Source organism: Capricornis sumatraensis, chromosome 7 (genome assembly GCF_032405125.1).
Source record: "Capricornis sumatraensis isolate serow.1 chromosome 7, serow.2, whole genome shotgun sequence".
Taxonomy (NCBI): domain Eukaryota; kingdom Metazoa; phylum Chordata; class Mammalia; order Artiodactyla; family Bovidae; genus Capricornis; species Capricornis sumatraensis.
In genome coordinates this window covers 112,484,532-112,509,018 of record NC_091075.1, presented here as the reverse complement: position 1 = coordinate 112,509,018, position 24,487 = coordinate 112,484,532, and the positions used below count along the sequence as shown (strand labels likewise).

Below are 24,487 nucleotides of genomic sequence, written 5' to 3'. Positions count from 1 at the left end.
CATCTATTCCTAGTTTCCTTAGAGGTTTTTAAATCATGAATAGCTGCTGAATGTTATCAGATATGCTTCCTGTATCTGTGGTATTTCTACTGCATGCATATATGCATGGTCTTCTGTTTATGTGGTGAATTATAGTAACTGATTTTCAAATGTCAATCATATTTCTGGGATAAATCCCACTTAATCATGATACATTTTCCATTTCTATAAACTTCTAGATTCAGTCTATCAATATTTTCTTTAGAATTTTTACCTCTACTTCATGAGGGATACTAGTATATAGTTTTCTTATAATATTCTTGTCAGGTTTTAGTACCAGGGTTATAAAATAAGTTAGGAAAAGCTCTACTTACAAACACAAATGCAAGCAAATTAGCTTACACTAAGATATCTAAAATGTACAATAAAATTTTAAAAAGTAAATATGGTAGTTACAATAAATATGATAGATAGAAGCCATAAGAGATGAAAGAGAAAAATAGGACTATACAACGTTGGCCAATCACTGCCAGTGAAAGAGTGTGAGAAGGCCTTTATGTTGCCAGGCCTATTCAACAGGTCACCAAGATCTCCTTTCAACATGAAAGCAACATAACAGAATGCATATTCCTATAAACAGGACTCAAAGTACACCTTTTCCAAAACCAGGAAATCAGCAAAGATTTTGTAGTGAGAAAAACTGCAGCCACCACAAATACGAGCCTCATTTATGATGTTCATCATGATTTCATGATCTTTTGGGGCTTCCCAGGTGGCTCAGATGGTAGAGAATCTGCCTGCAAAGCAGGAGACCTGGGTTTGATTCCTGGGTCGGGAAGATCCCTTGGAAGAGGAGATGGCTTCCCACTCCAGTATTCTTGCCTGGAGAATTCCATGGACAGAGAAGTCTGGCAGAGTCCATGGAGTTGCAAAGAGTCGGGCATGACTGAGTGACTAACACATACCCATACAATCATGATTCAAATTACTCACTTTAAAGTATTAAAAAAAAATCATTAGAGAATGCATGGAACTTCTCTATATCCATATAAAAACTGCTGTTCTATACAAGCAATAATAAAAACTCTACTACGAGCATCCTAAACTGAAGACGGAACTAAAGACAAACTTACACATATGCTTGTATGACTGAGAGCTACTCCTCCACATCTGGTCCTCTTATGTGAGCAGGTGTACGTGTAGCACAACGGATACAATTAGAGAAGTAATGGGCAATTACTAACTGTGACACTGGTGGCTATTCTAATATGCCCAAAACTAATTATTATACTTGGCTTTTCAGACCATAGCCTTACTCTGGATGCCCAGAATTAAGACATTTCCCAACACAGAAACACAGCAGGGACAGGCAGGAGAGGAAAACAAAATATTTGTGCAAAATTAAGTTAATTTATAGCTTAAAGGTAAGCATGGTTCTTTGATTTTAATGTATAACCTGTACTTTTATTTACTGATTGTTGGTTTAAAAATTAAAGCAAATGCAAAACAAAGTGTTATTATTAAGAAAGAATATTCCTCCCATGCTTCAAGATCCTAGCAGCCACTCCACTGGGTTAAATGACCCACCAGTGTGATGGCATGAATTTTATTTCATATGCAAGGATTAAAAAAAACTATCCAAACAACAGAAATAGGTCTGGAACTGATCTCTCTCAAGCACCACCTGTGGAATTAGATAGAATCACTATCTAGAATGTTTCTCCAAAGAACTAAGACAGGAGCTATAGTTATTACTTAAAAATGTTTTGCCCCAATAATAGGTTTGTCCTTTTCTCACAGGGAATAAAGATATTTAATTTAAAAAAAATCAGTTAAAACTTGGTACCCTATATGTCTTTGTAAACTAATTGCTAGACATAATATATTTGGGTTAAAATTGAGTTCACACTAATAAACTATAAGAAACAGAAAACAAGAAAATAATCCCATTTATAATCACATAAAAAAGAAAAAAATATCAATGAACAAACTTAACTAAGGAGGTGAAAGACCTATACTCTAAAAACTGTAAGGTGCTAAAGAAATGCAAGATGACAGAAATAAATGGAAAAATAGACTGTTGTCATGGATTAGAAGTAATATTGTTAAAATTTCCATACTATTCAAAGCAATCTACAGATTCGATGCACTCCCTATTAAGATACTAATGACATTTTCCACATGATTAGAACAAATGGTTCTAAAATTTGCACAGAACCCCAAAAAACCAAAAAAACAAAACTTTGAATAGCCAAAGCAGTCTTGAGAAAGAAGAACAAAGCTTGAAGTATCAGGCTTCTTGATTTTAAACTATACAACAGAGCTAGAGTAATACAAACAGCATGGTACTGACACAGAAAGGACACACAGATCAGTGGAACAGAAAGCTCAGAAACAAACCAACATGCTTATGATCAATTAGTCTGCATGACAAAGAAGGCAAGAACACACAGGGGGAAAAGACAGTCTCTTCAAAAAACAGTGCTGGGAAAAAGGAATTACACGAAAAGAATGAAACTGGATTACTTTCTCACATCATATACAAAAAAAAAAAAAGTCAAAATGGATTAAAGACTTAAATATAAGACCTAAAACTCCTAGAAGAAAACACAGACAGTAAGCTCTCTGACTCTGGTTTAGGCAATATATTTCTTTGAACATGTCTCCTCAGCAAAGGCACCAAAAGCAAAAATAAATAAATGGGACTACAGCAAACGATAAAAAGCTTTGCACAGTGAAGGAAATCAACAAAATGAAAAAGCAATCAACTGAATGGGAGATGACATCTACAGATGACAGTAAGGGGTTGATATCCAAAACACAGAAAGAACTTATACAACACAGTATCGACAACAACAAAATTTTGAAATAAGCAGAGGACCTGAATTGGCCTTTTTTCCGGAGATGACATCCAGATGGCCAAAAGATACATAAAAAGATACTCAACATCATTAATTATTAGGCAAACCACAAAGAGATGCCAACTCACTCCTGTCAGAATGGCTATAACAAAAAGGCAAGAAATAACAAGTGTTGGCATGGACGTGAAGAAAAGGCAACTCATGAAATGTTGTTGAAATATTACTCAGCCATTAAAAAGATGAAATCTTACAATGCACACTAACACAGATGACCTAGAAGGTATTAATTACATTAAAGGAAATAAATCAAAAAAAGATACTGTATGATTTTACTTATATGCGGAATCTGAAAAACAACACAAATACACAAAACAAAACAGAAACATATTCATAGATACAAAGCATAAATGGGAGGTTGCCAGAGGGGAGGAAGGTGGAATAAACAAAATAGAAATAGGTAAAAGGAATAAAGAGGTTTAAAATTCCAGTTTATACACAGAGATGTATTGATAATGGACAGCATAGAGAATATAGCTAATAATACTGTAATAATTTTGTACGGGGACAGATGGTTACTAGACTTATCATTGTGATCATTTTCCATAAAATACTGAATTACCACACTGTACATCTAAAACTAGTGTAATACTGTATGCTGCTGGTACTTAGTTTCTAAGTCATGTCCAACTCTTGTGACCCCATGGAATGCAGCCTGCCAGACTCCTTCTGTCCACAGGTTTTCCCAGGCAAGAATACTGGAATGGGTTGCCATTTCCTTCTCCAATAGTACTGCATACAAATTATAATTCAATAAAAAGGTGATAAAAGTAGTTATCAAAGATGAAAATTGTCAGCCTTTATGTCATCATGAAAGGATTTGGTAGTGGTGATGTTAGGGAGTATATACTTACTCTGGCTATTTTATAAGACTGTTAAAGAGTCAAATGAGTTCAAATTAAATCTAATCACAGAAAATCCTGGATCAATTTTTAAGCAATATTTTAAGTATAATGTATTATTAATACTTATTCATTATGGCACAGGAATATGAATGGCTATATACACAGTATGAATAAATCCAACCACTCTAATTAAGGCTCTGTAATTTTACTCCCTTTAAAAGTATTTCTCCCATCTTCCCATTTCATATGTAATACACTAAAATCTACCGAGTAAAGCTTTGGGCTTGCCTGCTAGAAAAGATTGCTTTCTGGTTTTTAGTTTCACTAACTAAAACAGATTCTTTATTTCTGTTATTTAACATAATTCTGTATATTTTTACTCCACTGGAATAGAGCAGCATTTTAATCCTGTCCCTATTATTGCATTAAAAGGACAGGCTACAGTAACAGAAATATTTCAGACTGAGAGAGAGTGCTTAAGTTACACTTCACACTTCTTTCACAACCTCCAAACCTACTCAAAGCTCAGACCAGTATGTTCACTCTCAGAATGAAATAAACATTGAATATATAAGATAGACATAAGAGTCTTTCTCCTTTCTAATCCTGGCCCTCAGGCAGCACTGTAGAAGAGCTTTTTATGGCTCCCAGGGCACAGAAATACATAGGAGCAGGGGCAGGATACAAATGAAAAGCAGGGGAAGAAATCTTTGCTTTTCTTAATCACTTTTAGCATATTTAAATTTTGATTATTCCTAAGGTATATTTCATATATTAGTATCCACAGGCAGTTTGGATTATATTGACATTATTAAAGATATTAAAATATACACATTCATTTTGGTAGTAATTTGGTTTTTACTGCACTCAAGTGGGAAATCTTTTAAATGAAAACAGCTACTCTATGCCTGAGCTTAAAGGTGAGTCAAAGGTGACAAAAGAAGAAAAAAATAGTTCTTCTTAAACTAGACTATAAAGTCAAAATGCTTGTGAAAATAATACTGTCCACCCACCATTCACTGGTAAACAGCAATGTCTTATTTTTTGGCAAAAACTGTATTGGCTCACTGTGACACATGCCACGATCAACAGATCTGATGTGCATGAAAGTTTTCTTTTTAGAAAAGAAAAATGACTAAATAAATAAATGGACTTTCTTTGATGGACCATATCTAAAATATGAAACCCATAAAAGGAATCTTTGATAGTTAAAAGGTTATCATTGTGATACTGCTACGACATCTAGCATAGGAAGAGGAAAAAGTGAGTAGAAAATAGGAAGAAAGCCAGGCTACTTCTTGTTGAGACACTCCTTTAGTATGTGCTTTTTAAAAAAATATATTTTATTACTTACTGTGTTAAAAGTACTTTCAAACTCAAATAAGACCTCTCAATAGTTATTTCTAATGGGTATACTTAAAAAAAATTCATTGAAGTATAGTTGATTTACAATGTGTTAATTTTCTGCTGTACAGCAAAGTGACTCAGTTATATATATATATGTGTGTGTGTGTATGTATGTGTGTGTGTGTATATATATATATATATATTTTCTTTTTCATATTCTTTTCCATTCTGCTTTATCACAGTGTATTTTCATCTGACTATCAAATCTAAAATTTTAAAAGCAGACTCCTAGGAGGAACAACTAGAAAAATTACTAATGCTATACAATGTGAGAGGAAAAGTTATCCACCACCATGCCCTACCCGCTTCACTCCACCTCCTGCTAAACTAAGCCAAGTAAGTATAACAACTGTTAGCTCTGTGCTACAGAAGGCTTCTACTAAAAGCCTTAAAACCAAGTGAGAGTCTTCTTTCTTCCAATGCTGGGAGGCAGCTCTGAAGTAGAAGTCTTTGTGGCTCCCAGAGGACAGAGATATTTGAGTAAAGCACAAATTTTTGTTTTTTTCTTAATATAGTCACAGTCTATAATTATTAAATTAAGATAAAAGAAGATAAACAACATGATTTTCCTATACCTTGTTTCAAAGAACTTTCCAGATTATGACATTTACATTGGAATATACCAAATCAGGTGTATAAATCACACTAAGATTAAAAGATGAAACGTGCATAAAAAGACAAGAATCCTAAATTGCTCTACAGTTTCAAAAATACCTAAAAACACAGATTGGTAAATGGGCTTTTTTCAAGAGAACTAAATTTCCATATTAAAATACCACAGTGAAATAAGATAGTCCAGAGAACTGAAAATCGGTACTAAAATTTTCAATTTTTCTCCTCTTCTCAGCTGCTAGTAACAATCTCTAGAAAGTTATTCAGCTTCAGTTTTCTAAGTCATTAGTCTCTAAATCCTCTTAATTTTTTAGTTAGAAAAATAAAGAACCAAGAGATTCAGTGAAGCATTTCAAGAAACTAGATTCTGAAAATGAAGTTAAATTCAGAAAACGTTGAAATACGAAACTGGAAATACTACTGACACGTATGAATACTAGTTTCTGTCGTCAGTGGTGACAGTTTTGCATGTTTGTGTTCAAAGTCACACACTCATGACTAGATAAAAAGAATTTGAAGCACTGGCACACATACATAAAATTTATCAAGAGGCACTGTTCTTACTATCTATGCTCCATGGCTCAAGGAAGAGTTTACAAGCTAAGGAAAATCCTTTTACATGAGTACTATGGTTACTGGCATTTACAACAACCACATAAGTAGTATGGCTATTCATCACTTAGAGGATAATCTAGTGTAAAGCTACTTTTGCTTCTTCTCATCCCATCATCACATCTACTTTTCTTCCTATCAATTTCTGCACATGAAAAAGAAAAGCAAAGTTTAAGCCACAGAAAATGTTAGCTGCTTTCCTAGGAAGCTGAACAAAGCAGCGCTGCATAGTCCTAGTCTTTTCCTTAAGAAAACAAGAACCCAAAGGGGAAGACTCTTGTGCAAGAGAGAAAGTGTGTGTGTGTGTGAGACAGACAGAGAGAGAGAAAGTGCATGTGCATGTGGTATTAAGACAGAGAAAGAAAGGATTATTTTAAGACATAGAGAAATATGAGCAACATGATTTCTATATGTCGGTGTTAATAGTAATCTGTTTGGTATTTGGCATGTTCAACTAGATCAAACATAAAACTAATAAACTAGAGCTATAAATTATATACCATAGATAAGACAATCAGTTACAGATTGGGAGAGCAGAAAATTCATATTGCATGTCGCCTTCAGTAGTATCTATTAAACACATCTCTTAAAACACTATAAACAGAAGGTTTATTTTAAAAGATACACAAATGACTTTAAAAAGTTAAAATCTAGACATTTATAATGGAAAAATTTATTAAATAACCATATTAGTATGAAAATGTACCTTAAAGGTTAAGATATTTAGGGTTCAAAACTTGGACAAGTAAGTGTGCAAATCAAAACACAATTTTTCAGTGAGTTTCCAGACATTGCATAATAAATTTGGGATAATTACAACATTGATCAGTGAAACCCAATTAGAAACAGTTATACCATAGCAAACAGAAATGAATTACCTCGTCTTCGCCCATAACTCCTCGCTGCATGTAAACAAAGGACAAATTGTAAAATGTCAGAACTAAAAATAAGCCCACATAAACAAACATTTGTGACATGGAAAGCTATGTGGGCATCTGGGAATTAGAACTACTTTGTCTTAAGAGCTACCTCAATATCATCACACAACATGTGCATGGTATTTTAATATTTACAAAGCACTCTTTTATGTCCCATCTGAACCATACAAAAACTGTGAAATTAACTGGAAATACAAAATTTATTCTCAATTGCGGGGGACGGCCCGTGAAGGGTTAAGTCCTGGGAGCTGCTCCGCAGGTATGCAGAGCCTTAGGCATTGTCCTAAGCTCCCTGTCCCGCCACCCTCAAGAATTCTTGTAGCCCTTAAGGCTCCAGGTCGTCTTGCTCCGGGATGTCTTGTTCCTGTAACATGTCCTAGAAGATAGATTATCTTATACACGTGTCATAAAAGATAGATTATCTTATTGAATTCTGTATACAATGGTAGGGGTCTGGTGATTGTATTTGGAGATTAAAGAATAATCTTGTACATGTTTTAAATCACGTACTTTACCCTATAAATACTGTGGCCTAATAAAGGAAGGCATCAGACATAGTGGGTCTGATCCTCTCAACCCCATCTTTTGTCTCTCTCTCTTATTTTTCCACGCGGGGACGCTCCGTTTCTCTCCCCTTGCAGGTGCGACTCTTGCTTGTGCTGGCCGCGGCAGGTGGCGCCCAACGTGGGGCTCGAGATCGACAGCTTCTCCTCGCCACTGCTCATATTAAGTCGAAAAGAGTGAGTATATAAGTATACTAGCGACTATCAAGGAAGGAGCAGTAAGGTATATCGTTGAGAGTATAAATATGGGACAGACGCATAGTCGTCAACTCTTTGTACATATGCTATCTGTAATGTTAAAACACCGGGGAATTACTATTTCTAAACCTAAGTTAATCAATTTTCTTTCATTTATTGAAGAAGTTTGTCCTTGGTTCCCCAGAGAAGGCACGGTAAGCTTAGAGACGTGGAAAAAGGTAGGGGAACAAATTCGGACTCATTATACTTTACATGGCCCTGAAAAGATTCCTGTAGAAACTTTATCCTTTTGGACACTAATTCGTGATTGCTTGGACTTTGATAATGATGAATTAAAGCGTTTAGGAAACTTATTAAAACAGGAAGAAAATCCTCTTCATGTTCCCGAGGGAATTGAAGGTGACCCTCTGTTTTGTAACCTATCGCGTCTTTCGGATAGTGATGACTCACTTTCCTCCACAGATGAGGCGGAGTTAGATGAAGAGGCTGCTAAATACCATCAAGAAGATTGGGGTTTTTTGGCACAAGAAAAGGGGGCGTCAATATCTAAAGATGATTTGGTTGAATGTTTAAAAAATCTCACTGTTGCTTTGCAGAACTCAGGAATTAAGTTTCCTAGTAACAGTTTAAACTCCCCTTCTGCTCCACCTCTCCCTCCTGCCTATGCTCCTTCTGTTGTTGCTGGTCTCGATCCCCCTCCGGGGCCTCCTCCTCCTCCATCTGAGATGGTGTCTCCGCTACAAAAGGCATTGAGACAAGCACAACAACTTGGTGAGGTTGTCTCCGATTTTTCCCTTGCTTTTCCTGTCTTTGAAAATAATAACCAGCGTTTCTATGAAGCACTGCCTTTCAAGCAATTGAAAGAGTTAAAGGTCTCTTGTTCACAGTACGGTCCTACCGCTCCATTCACTATTGCTATGATAGAAAATCTGGGTACTCAAAATCTACCCCCAAATGATTGGAAACAAATAGCTAGAGCTTGTCTTTCAGGGGGAGATTATTTATTATGGAAATCTGAATATTTTGAACAATGTGCCCACATAGCTGATATTAATCGGCAGCAAGGTATACAAACCTCCTATGAAATGTTAATTGGTGAAGGCGCTTTCCAGGCTACTAACACTCAACTTAATTTTTTGCCTGGTGCATATGCACAAATATCAAACGCAGCCAGACAGGCATGGAAAAAACTTCCTAGCTCCAGTACTAAGACAGAAGATCTTTCAAAAGTCCGACAGGGACCTGATGAGCCTTATCAGGACTTCGTGGCACGACTTTTAGAGACTATAGGTAAGATAATGTCAGATGAAAAAGCTGGGATAGTATTGGCAAAACAATTGGCTTATGAAAATGCTAACTCTGCCTGTCAAGCTGCTTTACGACCTTACAGAAAGAAGGGAGATCTGTCTGATTATATTCGCATTTGTGCTGACATTGGACCCTCCTACATGCAAGGCATTGCCATGGCAGCGGCTTTGCAAGGAAAAGGCATTAAAGAGGTACTTTTTCAGCAACAAGCCAGGAACAAGAAAGGATATCAAAAGTCAGGTAATTCAGGTTGTTTTGTTTGTGGTCAACCTGGCCATCGGGCTGTAATGTGCCCCCAAAAACAACGGCAACAAACTCCTGCTAATCCTCCTGCTCCATGCCCACGATGTAAAAAAGGAAAGCATTGGGCCCGAGACTGTCGTTCTAAGACGGATGTTCAAGGTAATCCTTTACCCCCGGTTTCGGGAAACTGGGTGAGGGGCCAGCCCCTGGCCCCGAAACAATGTTATGGGGCAACACTGCAGGTTCCCAAAGAACCATTGCAGACCTCTATCGAGCCACAAGAGGCAGCGCGGGATTGGACCTCTGTGCCACCTCCTACACAGTATTAACTCCGGAGATGGGGGTTCAAACCCTTGCTACAGGGGTGTTTGGGCCTTTACCTCCAGGAACTGCTGGACTGCTTTTGGGGCGTAGCAGTGCATCTTTAAAAGGAATACTTATTCATCCTGGTGTAATTGACTCTGATTATACAGGAGAGATAAAAATATTAGCCTCCGCTCCTAACAAAATTATTGTAATTAATGCAGGACAACGTATAGCTCAACTCCTTTTAGTTCCATTAGTTATACAAGGAAGAACAATTAACCGAGATCGTCAGGACAAAGGTTTCGGGTCCTCTGACGCCTATTGGGTGCAAAATGTTACCGAGGCACGACCAGAATTTGAACTGCACATCAATGGTAAGCTTTTCCGCGGAGTGCTTGATACAGGGGCTGATATTAGTGTTATTTCTGATAAACACTGGCCCACTACATGGCCTAAACAAATAGCCATTTCTACTCTTCAAGGTATTGGCCAAACTACTAATCCAGAACAAAGTTCGTCCCTTCTTACTTGGAAGGATAAAGACGGCCATTCAGGCCAATTTAAACCCTATATTCTGCCCCATCTTCCAGTTAATCTGTGGGGGCGTGATATATTGAGCAAAATGGGTGTATATTTATATAGTCCTTCACCCACTGTAACAGATTTAATGTTAGATCAGGGTTTACTCCCCAACCAAGGTTTAGGCAAACAACATCAAGGCATCATTTTACCCCTTGATTTAAAATCTAATCAAAGTCGAAAAGGCTTAGGGTGTTTTCCCTAGGGACCTCTGATTCTCCTGTGACACATGCCGATCCTATTAATTGGAAATCTGAGGAACCGGTATGGGTCGATCAGTGGCCCCTAACACAAGAAAAACTTTCCGCCGCACAACAGCTGGTGCAGGAACAGCTGAGACTTGGGCATATTGAACCTTCTACCTCTGCATGGAATTCCCCAATTTTTGTTATTAAAAAGAAATCAGGAAAATGGAGATTACTACAAGACCTTCGTAAGGTAAATGAAACAATGATGCATATGGGAGCCCTACAACCTGGGCTACCCACTCCTTCCGCTATACCTGACAAATCCTTTATCATTGTTATAGATTTAAAAGATTGTTTTTACACTATTCCTCTTGCACCCCAAGATTGTAAAAGATTTGCTTTTAGTTTGCCCTCTGTTAATTTTAGAGAGCCTATGCAACGCTATCAATGGAGAGTCCTTCCACAAGGAATGGCTAATAGCCCTACATTGTGTCAAAAGTTTGTTGCTGCAGCGTTAGCTCCTGTTCGTCAGCGTTTTCCTCAGTTATATTTAGTTCATTATATGGATGATATATTATTAGCTCATGCTGACGAACATCTATTGTATCAAGCTTTTTTTATTCTAAAACAACACTTGAGTCTTAATGGTCTTGTCATAGCTGATGAAAAAATTCAAACTCACTTTCCCTATAATTATTTGGGCTTCTCCCTATATCCTCGGGCTTATAGTACTCAATTAGTTAAGTTACAGACTGATCATTTAAAAACTCTAAACGATTTTCAAAAGCTCCTGGGAGATATTAATTGGATACGCCCTTATTTAAAATTACCCACTTACACCTTGCAACCATTATTTGACATCCTTAAAGGTGACTCTGACCCTGCGTCACCCCGAACGCTTTCTTTAGAAGCACGATCAGCCTTACAATCAATAGAAGAAGCTATTAGACAACAACAGATTACTTATCTTGATTACCAACGATCATGGGGTCTGTATATACTTTCCACCCCACGAGCACCTACAGGGGTTCTTTATCAAGATAAGCTTTTGCGATGGATATATCTATCGGCTACTCCAACTAAACATTTGCTTCCTTATTATGAGCTTGTTGCAAAAGTTGTAGCAAAAGGACGTCATGAAGCCATCCAATATTTTGGTATGGAACCCCCTTTCATTTGTATTCCTTATGCTTTGGAACAACAAGATTGGCTTTTTCAATTTTCAGATAATTGGCCTATAGCTTTCGCAAATTACCCGGGACGGATTACTCATCATTATCCTTCTGATAAATTGCTACAATTTGCTAGCCTTCATGCCTTTATTTTTCCAAAAATAGTTCGCCGACAACCCATTCCTGAAGCAACACTTATATTTACAGATGGATCTTCTAATGGTACTGCAGCTTTAATTATTAACCATCAAACCTATTATACGCATACCAGTTTCTCTTCTGCCCAGGTTGTAGAATTATTTGCAGTCCATCAAGCATTACTAACTGTACCCACTTCTTTCAATTTATTTACAGACAGTTCCTATGTGGTCGGTGCTTTACAGATGATTGAAACTGTTCCAATTATTGGCACAACCTCTCCTGACGTTTTTAACTTATTTACATTAATTCAACAGGCCCTTCACTGTCGTCAATACCCGTGTTTTTTTGGACATATTCGTGCACATTCCACCCTTCCTGGTGCCCTGGTACAAGGCAATCACATTGCAGACGTTCTTACTAAACAGGTGTTTTTTCAATCAGCTATCGATGCGGCTCAAAAATCTCATAACTTGCATCACCAAAATAGTCATTCTTTACGGTTGCAATTTAAGATTTCCCGTGAAGCTGCACGACAAATCGTAAAATCTTGCTCTACCTGTCCTCAATTCTTTGTTCTCCCTCAATATGGCATTAACCCTCGAGGTTTACGCCCTAATCACCTTTGGCAAACAGATGTCACTCACATTCCTCAATTTGGGCGTCTCAAATATGTTCATGTCTCTATCGACACTTTTTCCCATTTTCTTATGGCCTCCCTTCATACTGGAGAATCAACTCGTCATTGTATTCAACATTTGCTTTTTTGCTTTTCTATTTCAGGAACCCCACACACCCTTAAAACTGATAATGGACCCGGTTATACTAGCCGTTCTTTCCAACGTTTTTGTCTTTCTTTTCAAATTCATCATAAGACAGGAATTCCATATAATCCGCAGGGACAAGGTATTGTGGAACGAGCCCATCAACGCCTTAAACATCAATTATTAAAACTAAAAAAGGGGAATGAACTGTATAGCCCCTCACCGCATAACGCCTTAAATCATGCTCTTTTTGTTCTAAACTTTTTAACTTTAGACGCAGAAGGCAATTCAGCAGCCCAACGTTTTTGGGGAGAACGGCCCTCCTGCAAAAAACCACTTGTACGATGGAAGGATCCACTTACCAATCTGTGGTATGGGCCAGACCCTGTATTAATATGGGGACGGGGACATGTTTGTGTTTTTCCACAGAATGCCGAAGCGCCGCGCTGGATCCCGGAGAGGCTGGTGCGCGCGACGGAGAAACTCCCTGATACATCAAATACGCCGCATGACATTGAGCGAGCCCACGAGTGAGCTGCCTACCCAAAGGCAGATTGAAGCGTTAATGCGACATGCTTGGAATGAGGCTCATGTACAACCTCCAGCAACACCTACCAATATCTTGCTTATGTTATTGTTGTTGTTACAGCAGATACAAAACGGAGAGGCTACGGCTTTTTGGGCATACATTCCTGATCCGCCTATGATTCAATCAGTGGGATGGGATAAAGAAATAGTGCCTGTCTATGTCAACGACACAGGTCTTTTAGGAGGAAAATCCGATACTCATATTTCCCCTCAGCAAGCTAATATTTCCTTTTATGGTCTTACTATGCAATATCCTATGTGCTTTTCTTATCAAGTGCAACATCCTCACTGTATACAGGTGTCAGCTGATATATCATATCCTCGAGTGACTATTTCTGGCATCAATGAAAAAACCGGAAAAAGATCGCACCGTGACGGAACTGGACCTCTCGACATTCCGTTTTGTGACAAACATCTAAGCATCCGCATGGGAATAGACACTCCTTGGACTTTATGTCGAGCCCGGGTTGCGTCGGTGTACAACATCAACAATGCCAATACCACTTTTCTATGGGATTGGGCACCTGGGGGAAAGCCTGATTTTCCTGAATATCGAGGACAGCATCCACCCATTCTCTCTGTAAACACTGCTCAGATATTTCAAACAGAACTGTGGAAACTTTTTGCTGCTTTTGGTCATGGTAATAGTCTATATTTACAACCCAATATCAGTGGGAGTAAATATGGTAATGTAGGAGTTACGGGATTTTTATATCCCCGAGCTTGTGTCCCTTACCCATTCATGTTGATACAAGGCCATATGGAAATAACATTGTCATCAAATATTTATCATTTAAATTGTTCTAATTGCATACTTACCAATTGCATAAGAGGTGTTGCAAAAGGAGAACAAGTTTTAATAGTAAAACAACCTGCTTTTGTAATGTTACCTGTTGAAATAACTGAAGCTTGGTATGACGAGACTGCTTTAGAATTGCTACAACGCATTAACACAGCTCTTAGCTGCACTGAAAGAAGTGTGAGCCTGATTATTCTGGGTATAGTATCCTTAATCACCCTTATAGCAACTGCTGTTACTGCTTCTGTATCTCTAGCACAATCCATTCAAGCTGCTCATACTGTAGATTCCTTGTCATATAATGTTACTAAAGTAATGGGAACACAAGAAGATATAGATAGAAAAATAGAAGATAGATTATCAGCTTTATATGATGCAGTTAGAGTTCTAGGAGAACAAGTTCAGAGCATTAGCTTTCGCATGAAAATTCAATGTCATGCTAATTATAAATGGATCTGTGTTACTAAAAAGGCTTATAATGCATCTGACTTTCCTTGGGATAAGGTGAAAAAACATCTACAAGGAATTTGGTTTAATACTAATGTCTCTCTAGATCTATTGCAATTACATAATGAAATTCTTGATATTGAAAATTCTCCTAAAGCTACTTTAAATATTGCTGATGCTGTTAACAATTTTGTGCAAAATTTATTTTCTAACTTCCCTAGCCTGCAATCACTATGGCGAAGCATAATTACTATGGGCACGGTTTTGATTGTTGTGCTTATCGTGATTTGTCTGGCTCCTTGTCTTATTCGTAGTATTGTTAAAGAAGTTTTACATGTAAAAATTCTGATACATAAAAACATGTTGCAGCACCGACATCTTATGGAGCTTTTAAAAAATAAAGAGAGGGGAGCTGCGGGGGACGGCCCGTGAAGGGTTAAGTCCTGGGAGCTGCTCCGCAGGTATGCAGAGCCTTAGGCATTGTCCTAAGCTCCCTGTCCCGCCACCCTCAAGAATTCTTGTAGCCCTTAAGGCTCCAGGTCGTCTTGCTCCGGGATGTCTTGTTCCTGTAACATGTCCTAGAAGATAGATTATCTTATACACGTGTCATAAAAGATAGATTATCTTATTGAATTCTGTATACAATGGTAGGGGTCTGGTGATTGTATTTGGAGATTAAAGAATAATCTTGTACATGTTTTAAATCACGTACTTTACCCTATAAATACTGTGGCCTAATAAAGGAAGGCATCAGACATAGTGGGTCTGATCCTCTCAACCCCATCTTTTGTCTCTCTCTCTTATTTTTCCACGCGGGGACGCTCCGTTTCTCTCCCCTTGCAGGTGCGACTCTTGCTTGTGCTGGCCGCGGCACTCAATTATGTTAAACTCATGAATAAATATTTCTTTCATCTAATTGGGATAGGAATATGTAACACTTTATGGTTAAATAGCATCCTAAATATTTTTCCCAATGAATGGAGACAACTTGAATTGAATCCTTACTTTTCTACTTATAAAAAATGATACAGCATATAATGTCCAACTAGTAATTCTGGTCAACATCCCTTTTTATGCAAAGCCCTGCATGGAAAAATAACTGGAAGACACAGAAGAGTGAAAAGCTAAAACAATACTGAACTGGTCCGCTGAAGTCTACAGAGCTTAGACAGACAGAATACAAGACTCATGTTCAAACTTGCTTAAGTGAGGAAATGATCAATGACAGACTAACAGTGCTTTCAGTCTTTTTTGGTACCTTTTATAACAGCTAAGTGTTTATTGTCTCCACATCTGGAGTAAGAGGGATTCTGATACAAACTACTATTAGTATCTTCAAAGAATAGTACATATGTTAAACCTTTAAAAGGGTAAAGCAGAAAGTATTTCAAACTATGTTACTAGCAGTTTACAGATTCCTCATGGAGAAAAAACACTGCAATTTATTTTTCATAAGAGTACCAGTTTGATAAAATCTACAACTTGTTTTTAAATAACTTAGCTCCCAAATCTGAGTATACTATGAGTATTTCTACTCTAGAATTAGCAGTAAACCAAAAATGACTGTCAAAATCAAGATCTTAATTCATATTCATCGACTTTTTTAAGTCTGGGAAAAATCTGTTATTGAAAAATGTCAAGTCAAAATATGTATTAAAGGTTGTCAGAAATGTAGTCTCTCCAAAGGTATGAAATTTAAAGATCAAAGGAAAACATTTTACATCATTAAACACATTCTATTGTAGAGATTTTACAAAATTAAAAAAAATTATACTAAGGCTTTAATATAAAGAAGTGTGTCTACAGGGTGGGGATACAGTCTTAGTTCCCCTATAATAAACAGGGGAGAACCCAACTTGAAAAGTCTTAATTGTTTTTATTTCAAGAAATAAGCCAGTAAATGTAAGGTTTGTATTAGTCTTTTATATAAAGTAACTTCATTAACATCCTGCATTTTACTGTCTTTAGTTATGTATACTGTATGTACAGACTGTTGTCTTCTCTTATATAAATGCAGACTTAACCTGTCCTTGAGTTCCAGTTACCTCAAAACCTGGCAGATTTACCTCACCTATATACGCATTTATATATAGCTTATCTCTGCATGTGTTTATGTGTATATACAGATTATATTAATATATAGCTTAACTGATCTATATATTAGTTTAGGGTGGAGGTAGTGTTGGAAGTGGCATTTGGAATTTTGTCATCTAGGTCTTCTGAGACATATACAGGGTTTCAAACAGACTGAAGGTCAACTATGGAAAATCAGACACTAGGAATTATAAAAGGAGTTATCAAGAACAGGCTATGGAAGGATGAATTCCCTGAAGTCTTTATAATTGTATTCAGCATCAAAGTGGTCAATAGGCCCCAAAGCACTTCACAAAAGTTGGGCTTCCTGCTTATCTAAAGGCATTAATCTAATATAAATTTGCTTTGTGGAATTTCATTCATGGTTGTAGAGGGTCAAATATTCAAAAGAAAATAAAACTTTTCATCAAATTTAAAGTCATATTATAAAATTATGGTTAAGTAATAATGTACACACTCCAGGAGATAGTGAAGGACAGGGACGCCTGGTGCACTCCAGTCCATGGGTCACAAAGAGTCGGACATGACTTAGCAACTGTATGACAATTCATGATCTATTGAGAAAATTAATGACATCATAACCAGTTTATGGTCTTAGCTTTTATGTTCTTAGCTGAGGCTAGTCAACATTAAAACAGTGAAAATATGTACAAATGTTCACAGCATCTTAGGTTTCATTTCATTTCTAAGCTTGAACACATTACTTAGAAAGTTTCTCCAACTATCTCATACCTGAGGAATTTTAGAATCCTGTAAAGAGCTATTGCCCTTATTTCTTGGACAACTCTCAGATTCCAAGTCTCTACATTACCAAAAATAGAACTGACTGCAGATGAAGCTAAACCATGTGAAACATTCCCTATTCCCTGTCATGGAAATAACCAATCTCCTACCATTATGCTAAACAATGGTGTGTGTACTCAACTTTCCTACTAATATTTCTATGTGAATTTCATGGGTATGTTCCACTGTCACCAAATCAGAATTATCAGAAATTCTCAGTGAGAAAAGAAAATCATTACATGTCTAGTAATCATTCTGTTTTAATTAAAACAGACTTTTTTAAGCAGTATGCCCCTCCCAAACTCATTTAGAATATGATTTAGAGAAAAAAAAAAAGCAAATAATTTGTAGTATAAAAACACTGTACTTAAGAGTATTAAATTTCAGGTACATAGATTTATAAAGCATCATAAAAAGTGAGGAACTGGCTGTTTAACATACATGTGTATATATATATGTATATATGTATGTATGTGTGTGTGTTAAAATATACATTATAGGCACACACATATATATTTCTTTGTTTTCAATGAAGGTAATAAGGACATGAGAAAAGCCTGAAGATCCTTCCTATACAAGGGATGTTACAGTTTGGTCCTGGTTACCAATAATGTTTAGATTCTAACCTGCAGCTACTTAGAAAGAAACAGGATAATTCTAACCTTCTCCTTAGGACCTTTGTGCCCTTAGGTATTTACTCTCAGCAACAGTCTGTGGTACCTGAATTACTGCAACTGGAGGAAGGGACAGGTAAACATACCAAATCAGCTGAAATATATTTAAAGGTTAACATTTTCTTGGTGTGAAGCTAAAGACAATATGTTTTGTTCTAAAAGAGCCAAAACCAAGGGGAGAAATATTCCCCCCCAACCACAATCCTTTTCAAGATCCAAAATAAATCTGCTATGATCTACTTCACTTCTATCAGCATCAAAAAAGAACTGATTGCATACTCAAGTTTCCTATTTTCATGACTGAATATACTTAAGACAATTTCATTACTAAGTACATTTTCTTAATTAAAAGATACACATTATTTCCTCCTAAAATAGAGCAAGCTCTTGATTATAAACATGGCTGTATGTGGTTAATCACAACAAATCTGAATTTCAAACCAGCTTGCTACCCACTCCCCACACTTCTGGTCTGTTCCCCTTTTGAAAAATCGCATGTACTAATAAAAATGTAAGCTATTTTTCTTGGGAGACATGGGAACGGAGTACAGTAATAGAAACAAATACTCCAATGATGCACCATTTTGTATTACTCCTAGAAAAGATTTTTTTTTTTTACTATTATTAAAAATGTAAGATTTATACACTTAGAAATACAAACATTAAAGCTGTCATTCTAACATCAGCCACTAAAACCTTTGGTTTTTAGACAATCTACCCATTGCTATATAATGCAACTTCCCTAAGGTACTTCTAGATGTTAAACCTGGACTCTTCTACAATATCTGAATTATTCAACAGTGGCAGTGTTCACTAGTTAACTGGATTTTTAACTGAATTGAGGAACATGGTCTATTGTAGGAGCCTATTTGCAGTTATATTTCAATGACATTTTTTACTGTTAAAATCTGTAAAAAAAAAAAAAAGAAATCTAAAGAACAATGTCACAAGACATACAGGTATGGGATTATAACTTTTTCTATATCTGAGTAAACAGAGGCTCAGAGTTATGGATTTGCCAGGGGTACTTCAGAGTTTCACCTATTTTGACCAACTTCCTGACCTTTACTCCAGTCCCTGTTTATCCTTTATTATCCCTTACTTAAAAGGAGTATTTACATGTTTAGCTATCATGCTAATTACTCAAGAAGGTAGAATCACAAAACGTTTACATTGTCTGCCTTATCTTCATAACCCCTAGACCTGAGTTTATATACTATCTTTTAATGGACTCAAACCTAGCACCACTAGAATAGTACAGATTTCTGCTAGTCCTGTATTAGCTAAGGAATGATCTTAAACTGTCATCAGTTCAGTTCAGTTCAGTTGCTCAGTCGTGTCCGACTCTTTGCGACCCCATGAATCGCAGCACACCAGGCCTCCCTGTCCATCGAGTCTGTGAAGCCATCCAGCCATCTCATCCTGGGTCGTCCCCTTCTCCTCCTGCCCCCAATCCCTCCCAGCAGCAGAGTCTTTTCCAATGAGTCAACTCTTCGCATGAGGTGGCCAAAGTACTGGAGCTTCAGCTTTAGCATCATTCCTTCCAAAGAAACCCCAGGGTTGATCTCCTTCAGAATGGACTGGTTGGATCTCCTTGCAGTCCAAGGGACTCTCAAGAGTCTTCTCCAACACCACAGTTCAAACGCATCAATTCTTTGGCGCTCAGCCTTCTTCACAGTCCAACTCTCACATCCATACATGACCACAGGAAAAACCATAGCCTTGACTAGACGGACCTTAGTGGGCAAAGTAATGTCTCTGCTTTTGAATATACTATCTAGGTTGGTCATAACTTTTCTTCCAAGGAGTAAGCGTCTTTTAATTTTATGGCTGGATGAAACTGTAATAGGAGTGTGTTTATTTTAATGAGCATTTGTGCACCATCAAAAGTCATCTTGGGTGCCACAAAGGGTAAGTGTACCACACTTGAGAAACACTGCTTAAGGAATCATTTTACTTTTATTGACTCCAACTTTGAGCATCTTCCAAATGGTTCTAGTCAGGGTTTCTGAAGTAATGTATGTCTTTGTCCACTATAAATAACTTCCTTCAAACACTTAAAAATTCCAGTTATGTCTTCTCTTAATTTTATATTCCCCAAACAGATCCAGCTTCTTCATTTACGCACAAGACACGATTTTTACTCTTTAAGTCATTTTGTCACTGTTCATCACCCATTACCACAACTGACTTTTACTGTCAGAAACTGTTCTAAATACTTCATGTGAATTAAATCACTCACTTCTTACAAGATCCTTCTAAAGCAGGCAGAATGCTGTCTCTTTTACACGTGAAGACTCAAGACACAAAGGGAAGTTAGGTAAACTGCCCAAGGTCACACAGTTAGAAAATAGCAAACTTGGGTTTAAACTCAGATAACCTGGCTCCAGAGTCTGTAATTCCAACCACTGCCAACTACTGCTAAACCACCACATGGAAGAAATACTGATGTAGATTTTATTACCAATATTGATTTTAAAGGTCAATAATATCAGCTATGCTTGTTGGTTAAATAATATTACTAAATCAGTTGCCTAATGGTGAATTAAATTCGTGACAAACTAAAAAGAGCAACAATTTAAAAGGCAGGTCTATGTACTGAGATGCTATAATTTCTTTAATCAATCAATAACATTTCATAATAACTCAGTATAGGCAGAAGTTTGATATTAATATCACTTAATTCTCACTTATCCCTTCAATAACCTTGACATCTACAAATAACCCTACAGTCTTAACATTTAATACTTTCTTACCTTACAAATATACCCTATTTTCTGCTTTTGCTTTTCCTCTTAACCAAGGATCCCAGATAAGCAAAGTGTTTTTTTTTTTTTTCCTCTCTGGATCCAGTTGTTTCTACTAGCCTAAACACTTCTGATGTCTTAGATTCATCACCATTTTTCTCCCCTAGTCCCTTGTCAGAAGTTCAGAATTTCCAGGATGGCTTACTGTACTGAGTATGTACTATAACCCTAAAATGGAATTCTGTAAAGGATGCTAACATAAAAAATAAAAACAGATTTGTCCACAAGATGTAACTCCTGCCTGCCTTAATTTTATTATTCTCCAAACAAATCCAACTCTTTCAACTGTTCACAAGGACATGATTTTTACTCTTCCAAAGTCATTTTTGAAAATATATATTTAATAAAATATGACTAGGTCTACTATGTGATGTAACACTCAACATCTAGATTATTCATAAAGGTTTTAGACAACTGAAGAAGTCAATTAGTTTAATAATGTTTAGTGCAATCGAAAGTATAAAGTATAAAAACAGTGTGGCTACTAAGCTCTGCTCACATAGAACCAGCACATTCTATTGTGATTACGATATGCTTCTGAATCATTCTATTTTACTATGTATTCAGCAGTCTAAGAACATCTGTGAATGATCTAACAAATTATCTCATACAGCACTTTCCTTCAGATAGATTTTAACAGAATACGTGAAACATATGCAAATTCACTTTTCAACTGAATAGCTTTTCTTAGAAGTTAAAAATAGAAATGTGAATAACCTTTATTTACCACACAGACTGTTCCAAAAGAAAAGAATTTAAGGAAGTCAGGATCAGCATATTAAAAATGTATCATTATCTAAAGTTATTATTTTATACATCAAGCCATAAAAGTAATAAAGATTATGATTTATTTTCTGTTTTGTAAACTCAATTTCAACAATATAATTTTCAATCACAGATTTAGAATTCAGAGACCAGCTGCTTAGATGATATGGTTTGTTAATTCCACAGTAGAAAAAGGGTCCCATGAAGAAGTCCTGGAATGTAATTTCTAGTGCCTTTCTGGTCAAAGTCTATGGACTGTTAGACCTCTGTAAGGCCTGGCGTGAACATGACCTCAGTCTAGAGTGCAGAGTCTGTTAATACTGTGACAATTCTACTTCTAACCATCCTAGAAGATCCTCAGGAATAAATAAACCAGTGATTGGACTAGGCTAGCATGTGGTAGGTGCTCAGTACAGAAGGGTCAAATGTTGAACAAATCAATCTGTCACCTCACTTAACGCTTTGCTTCTTCAATTCTTCTTTTATTCCCTAGTCCTATCTACCTTGACTATCTCCTAGGTAGCCTAGACTTTCTTCCTATCTTTCCTTCTTTACTTAATATTAATTTTTACTTAACACTAGAGTTCACATGGTTTAGCTTCACACTGGCCGTTTTTTCACTCTTTGTTTCTCAACTTCATTGCCAACTGTTTTCAGCAAAGCTTTAGTTGAAGAAGTGTCAAGCCACTCTAGCAATTAATTAAGTATTTTAAGGAAGTCCTATCCTATCTTTACCATTCCTTCTTCATCCTTCTTCCCTCTTCTCAGACCTGCCCCTTGAACATACTCTACAATAAATAAGTGTTGTTTAAAATTAAAAAACAAATAAATAAAAGCAACCTTTGCGAAGGGTATTTTAATCCTGCCATGTCTACTCCAAAGTCATGGAAGTACTAGGTACTGTGACTCCAAATGCAATATTTGTCCATCAGAAAGAAAACAACTTTAATGACAGTCTATTTATTCTTTTTCATGAGAGTAAAATTCACTGTGTAAACTTTCTAACTAGAATAAATTAAGTATGACTACCATATTTAGAGAATCACCAGTATATTTCCTAGTCGAACATAAACACAAGTGCTATAATATATAATAACAGGTTCTACACACTTTGTAAATAGCATCTCATTTAATTCTCATAATGAACTTTGAGACTGCTATTCCCATTTCACAGATGGGAAGCTAAGGCTCATGGAAGTTACTTGACAAGTTAATACAATAAACTGGAAAGCTGATATTCAAACTCAGGACTGCCACCATAGACATAGTCATTGAATTAAATCATGCTGTCACAAATATACTTCAATGGCTGCTTTGCCAGTGAGAATATGCTCAAACTCCTAATTCTATTTTCTATACAGGAAGAGTTGCAGCTTCATTTTTATACTTATAAAATGATTAACTTGTATGTATGGGGAAGGTTTAGAGAAACATGTATTCAGTCATCTTTATATAAATCAATTGAAAACGTAAAATGTTTTTATAAAAACTTACCATTTAACATCAACAGATTGTCAGTTCCTGGATGTGGATAGCTCAATCGACCTTTAAAAAGATGGGAAAGGGAAGTTTGAAGATTATGGAGCTATTTGAAAACCAAAAAAAAAAAAAGGAAGGGGAGTAAGGAGAAGAAATTTACTGAGCACAGTACAGTTCTTCAGGAATAAAAAATTAATGTTTAGTTAAAAGTGTATTAATTGAAACTATCTTTGGAAGTTGAAAACAGTGAAATTTTAGCTCTCAGAATATAAAAGCACAATGTGATTTGGGAGCACCCCTTACAGAATCAAGATTTCTTTTTTTGGAATGTAAAAACAATGTAGGTATCCTAGTCTTTCAAACTTAATACAGGATGTGAAAATTAAAAAAAAAAATCTGTTTGTAATTCTCTCTCTAAAGACCTGTTTTCCCAAAAATCGTATTTGAAGGACAGAAACTTATATTCTTAAAAAAACACAACAAAATATCAAAAAAAAAAGAGCTGCAAAAACTCTTCTCAACTTGCTCTTGAATTCAATATGATTTTATAAGCTGAATTTAAACAAAGCTTAATAAAAACATTTTAAAGGTTTTACTATAAATAACATTGGAAATTTAATACTGTTTGATATTGTTCAATGTTTATGAATGGGACAAAAATAAAAACATACAAAATGAAAATATTAAAGCTTAGGAGCATAATACTTCTTTTTGAGTCATCCTTCATTAGGGAATTTTGCATTTAGAAAAATACAGAAGGGACAACTACTATATACTGCTGTGGAAGAGAAAAAAGTTGTACATGAACAACTGCTGCAGTTTTACATAATAACATTTATTTCATTAAATCCCAATAGTGAGGATGATCATTTGTTTGTGGTCCATGAAAATACAGGATTTTCCTCGAATGACTGAATATCTGATAGACTATTAGAAAGGTACATTAAAATCTGCTTAGAAAACTTTGAAAAATTAAATATCTCTGAGATTGCATTTTAGCAACTTTTAGCACAGCCCTTGAAAAAGACACTACAACAGAGTGCAGTGTATTGATACCAGAGGGAGAAACCAATGACTGCCAGTGAGCCTGACACGATCTGTAAGGAGTACAGAGTAACTGCATCTGCCTTTACCACCTCACCAAGTACTTTATACCCTAAGGGTCCTCTCCAAAATATCCCACACAAAACAGATATTTTCTACTGGCTTTTAATTATGAAGTTAAAGAATTTTATCATTTCCAATGCAAGAGCAAGTAGCAAAGGTAATCCAATTTTGACA

General features: G+C 36.3%; 1 protein-coding gene across 6 annotated transcripts in view; it reads right to left on the bottom strand.

The window, feature by feature from the left end:
• Nucleotides 1–24,487, bottom strand: part of CPEB2 (cytoplasmic polyadenylation element binding protein 2) — an 83,091-nt gene that overhangs the window by 21,677 nt on the left and 36,927 nt on the right. For 3 of the 6 annotated variants that reach the window (XM_068975194.1, XM_068975190.1, XM_068975193.1), the window contains 2 exons: nt 23,222–23,272; nt 7,252–7,275 (listed from right to left, as the gene is read on the bottom strand). In XM_068975194.1, coding sequence (XP_068831295.1) covers nt 7,252–7,275; nt 23,222–23,272 — 75 coding nt within the window. The remainder of the gene's footprint in view (nt 1–7,251; nt 7,276–23,221; nt 23,273–24,487) is intronic. The other 3 variants (XM_068975192.1, XM_068975189.1, XM_068975191.1) reach the window with 1 other exon arrangement.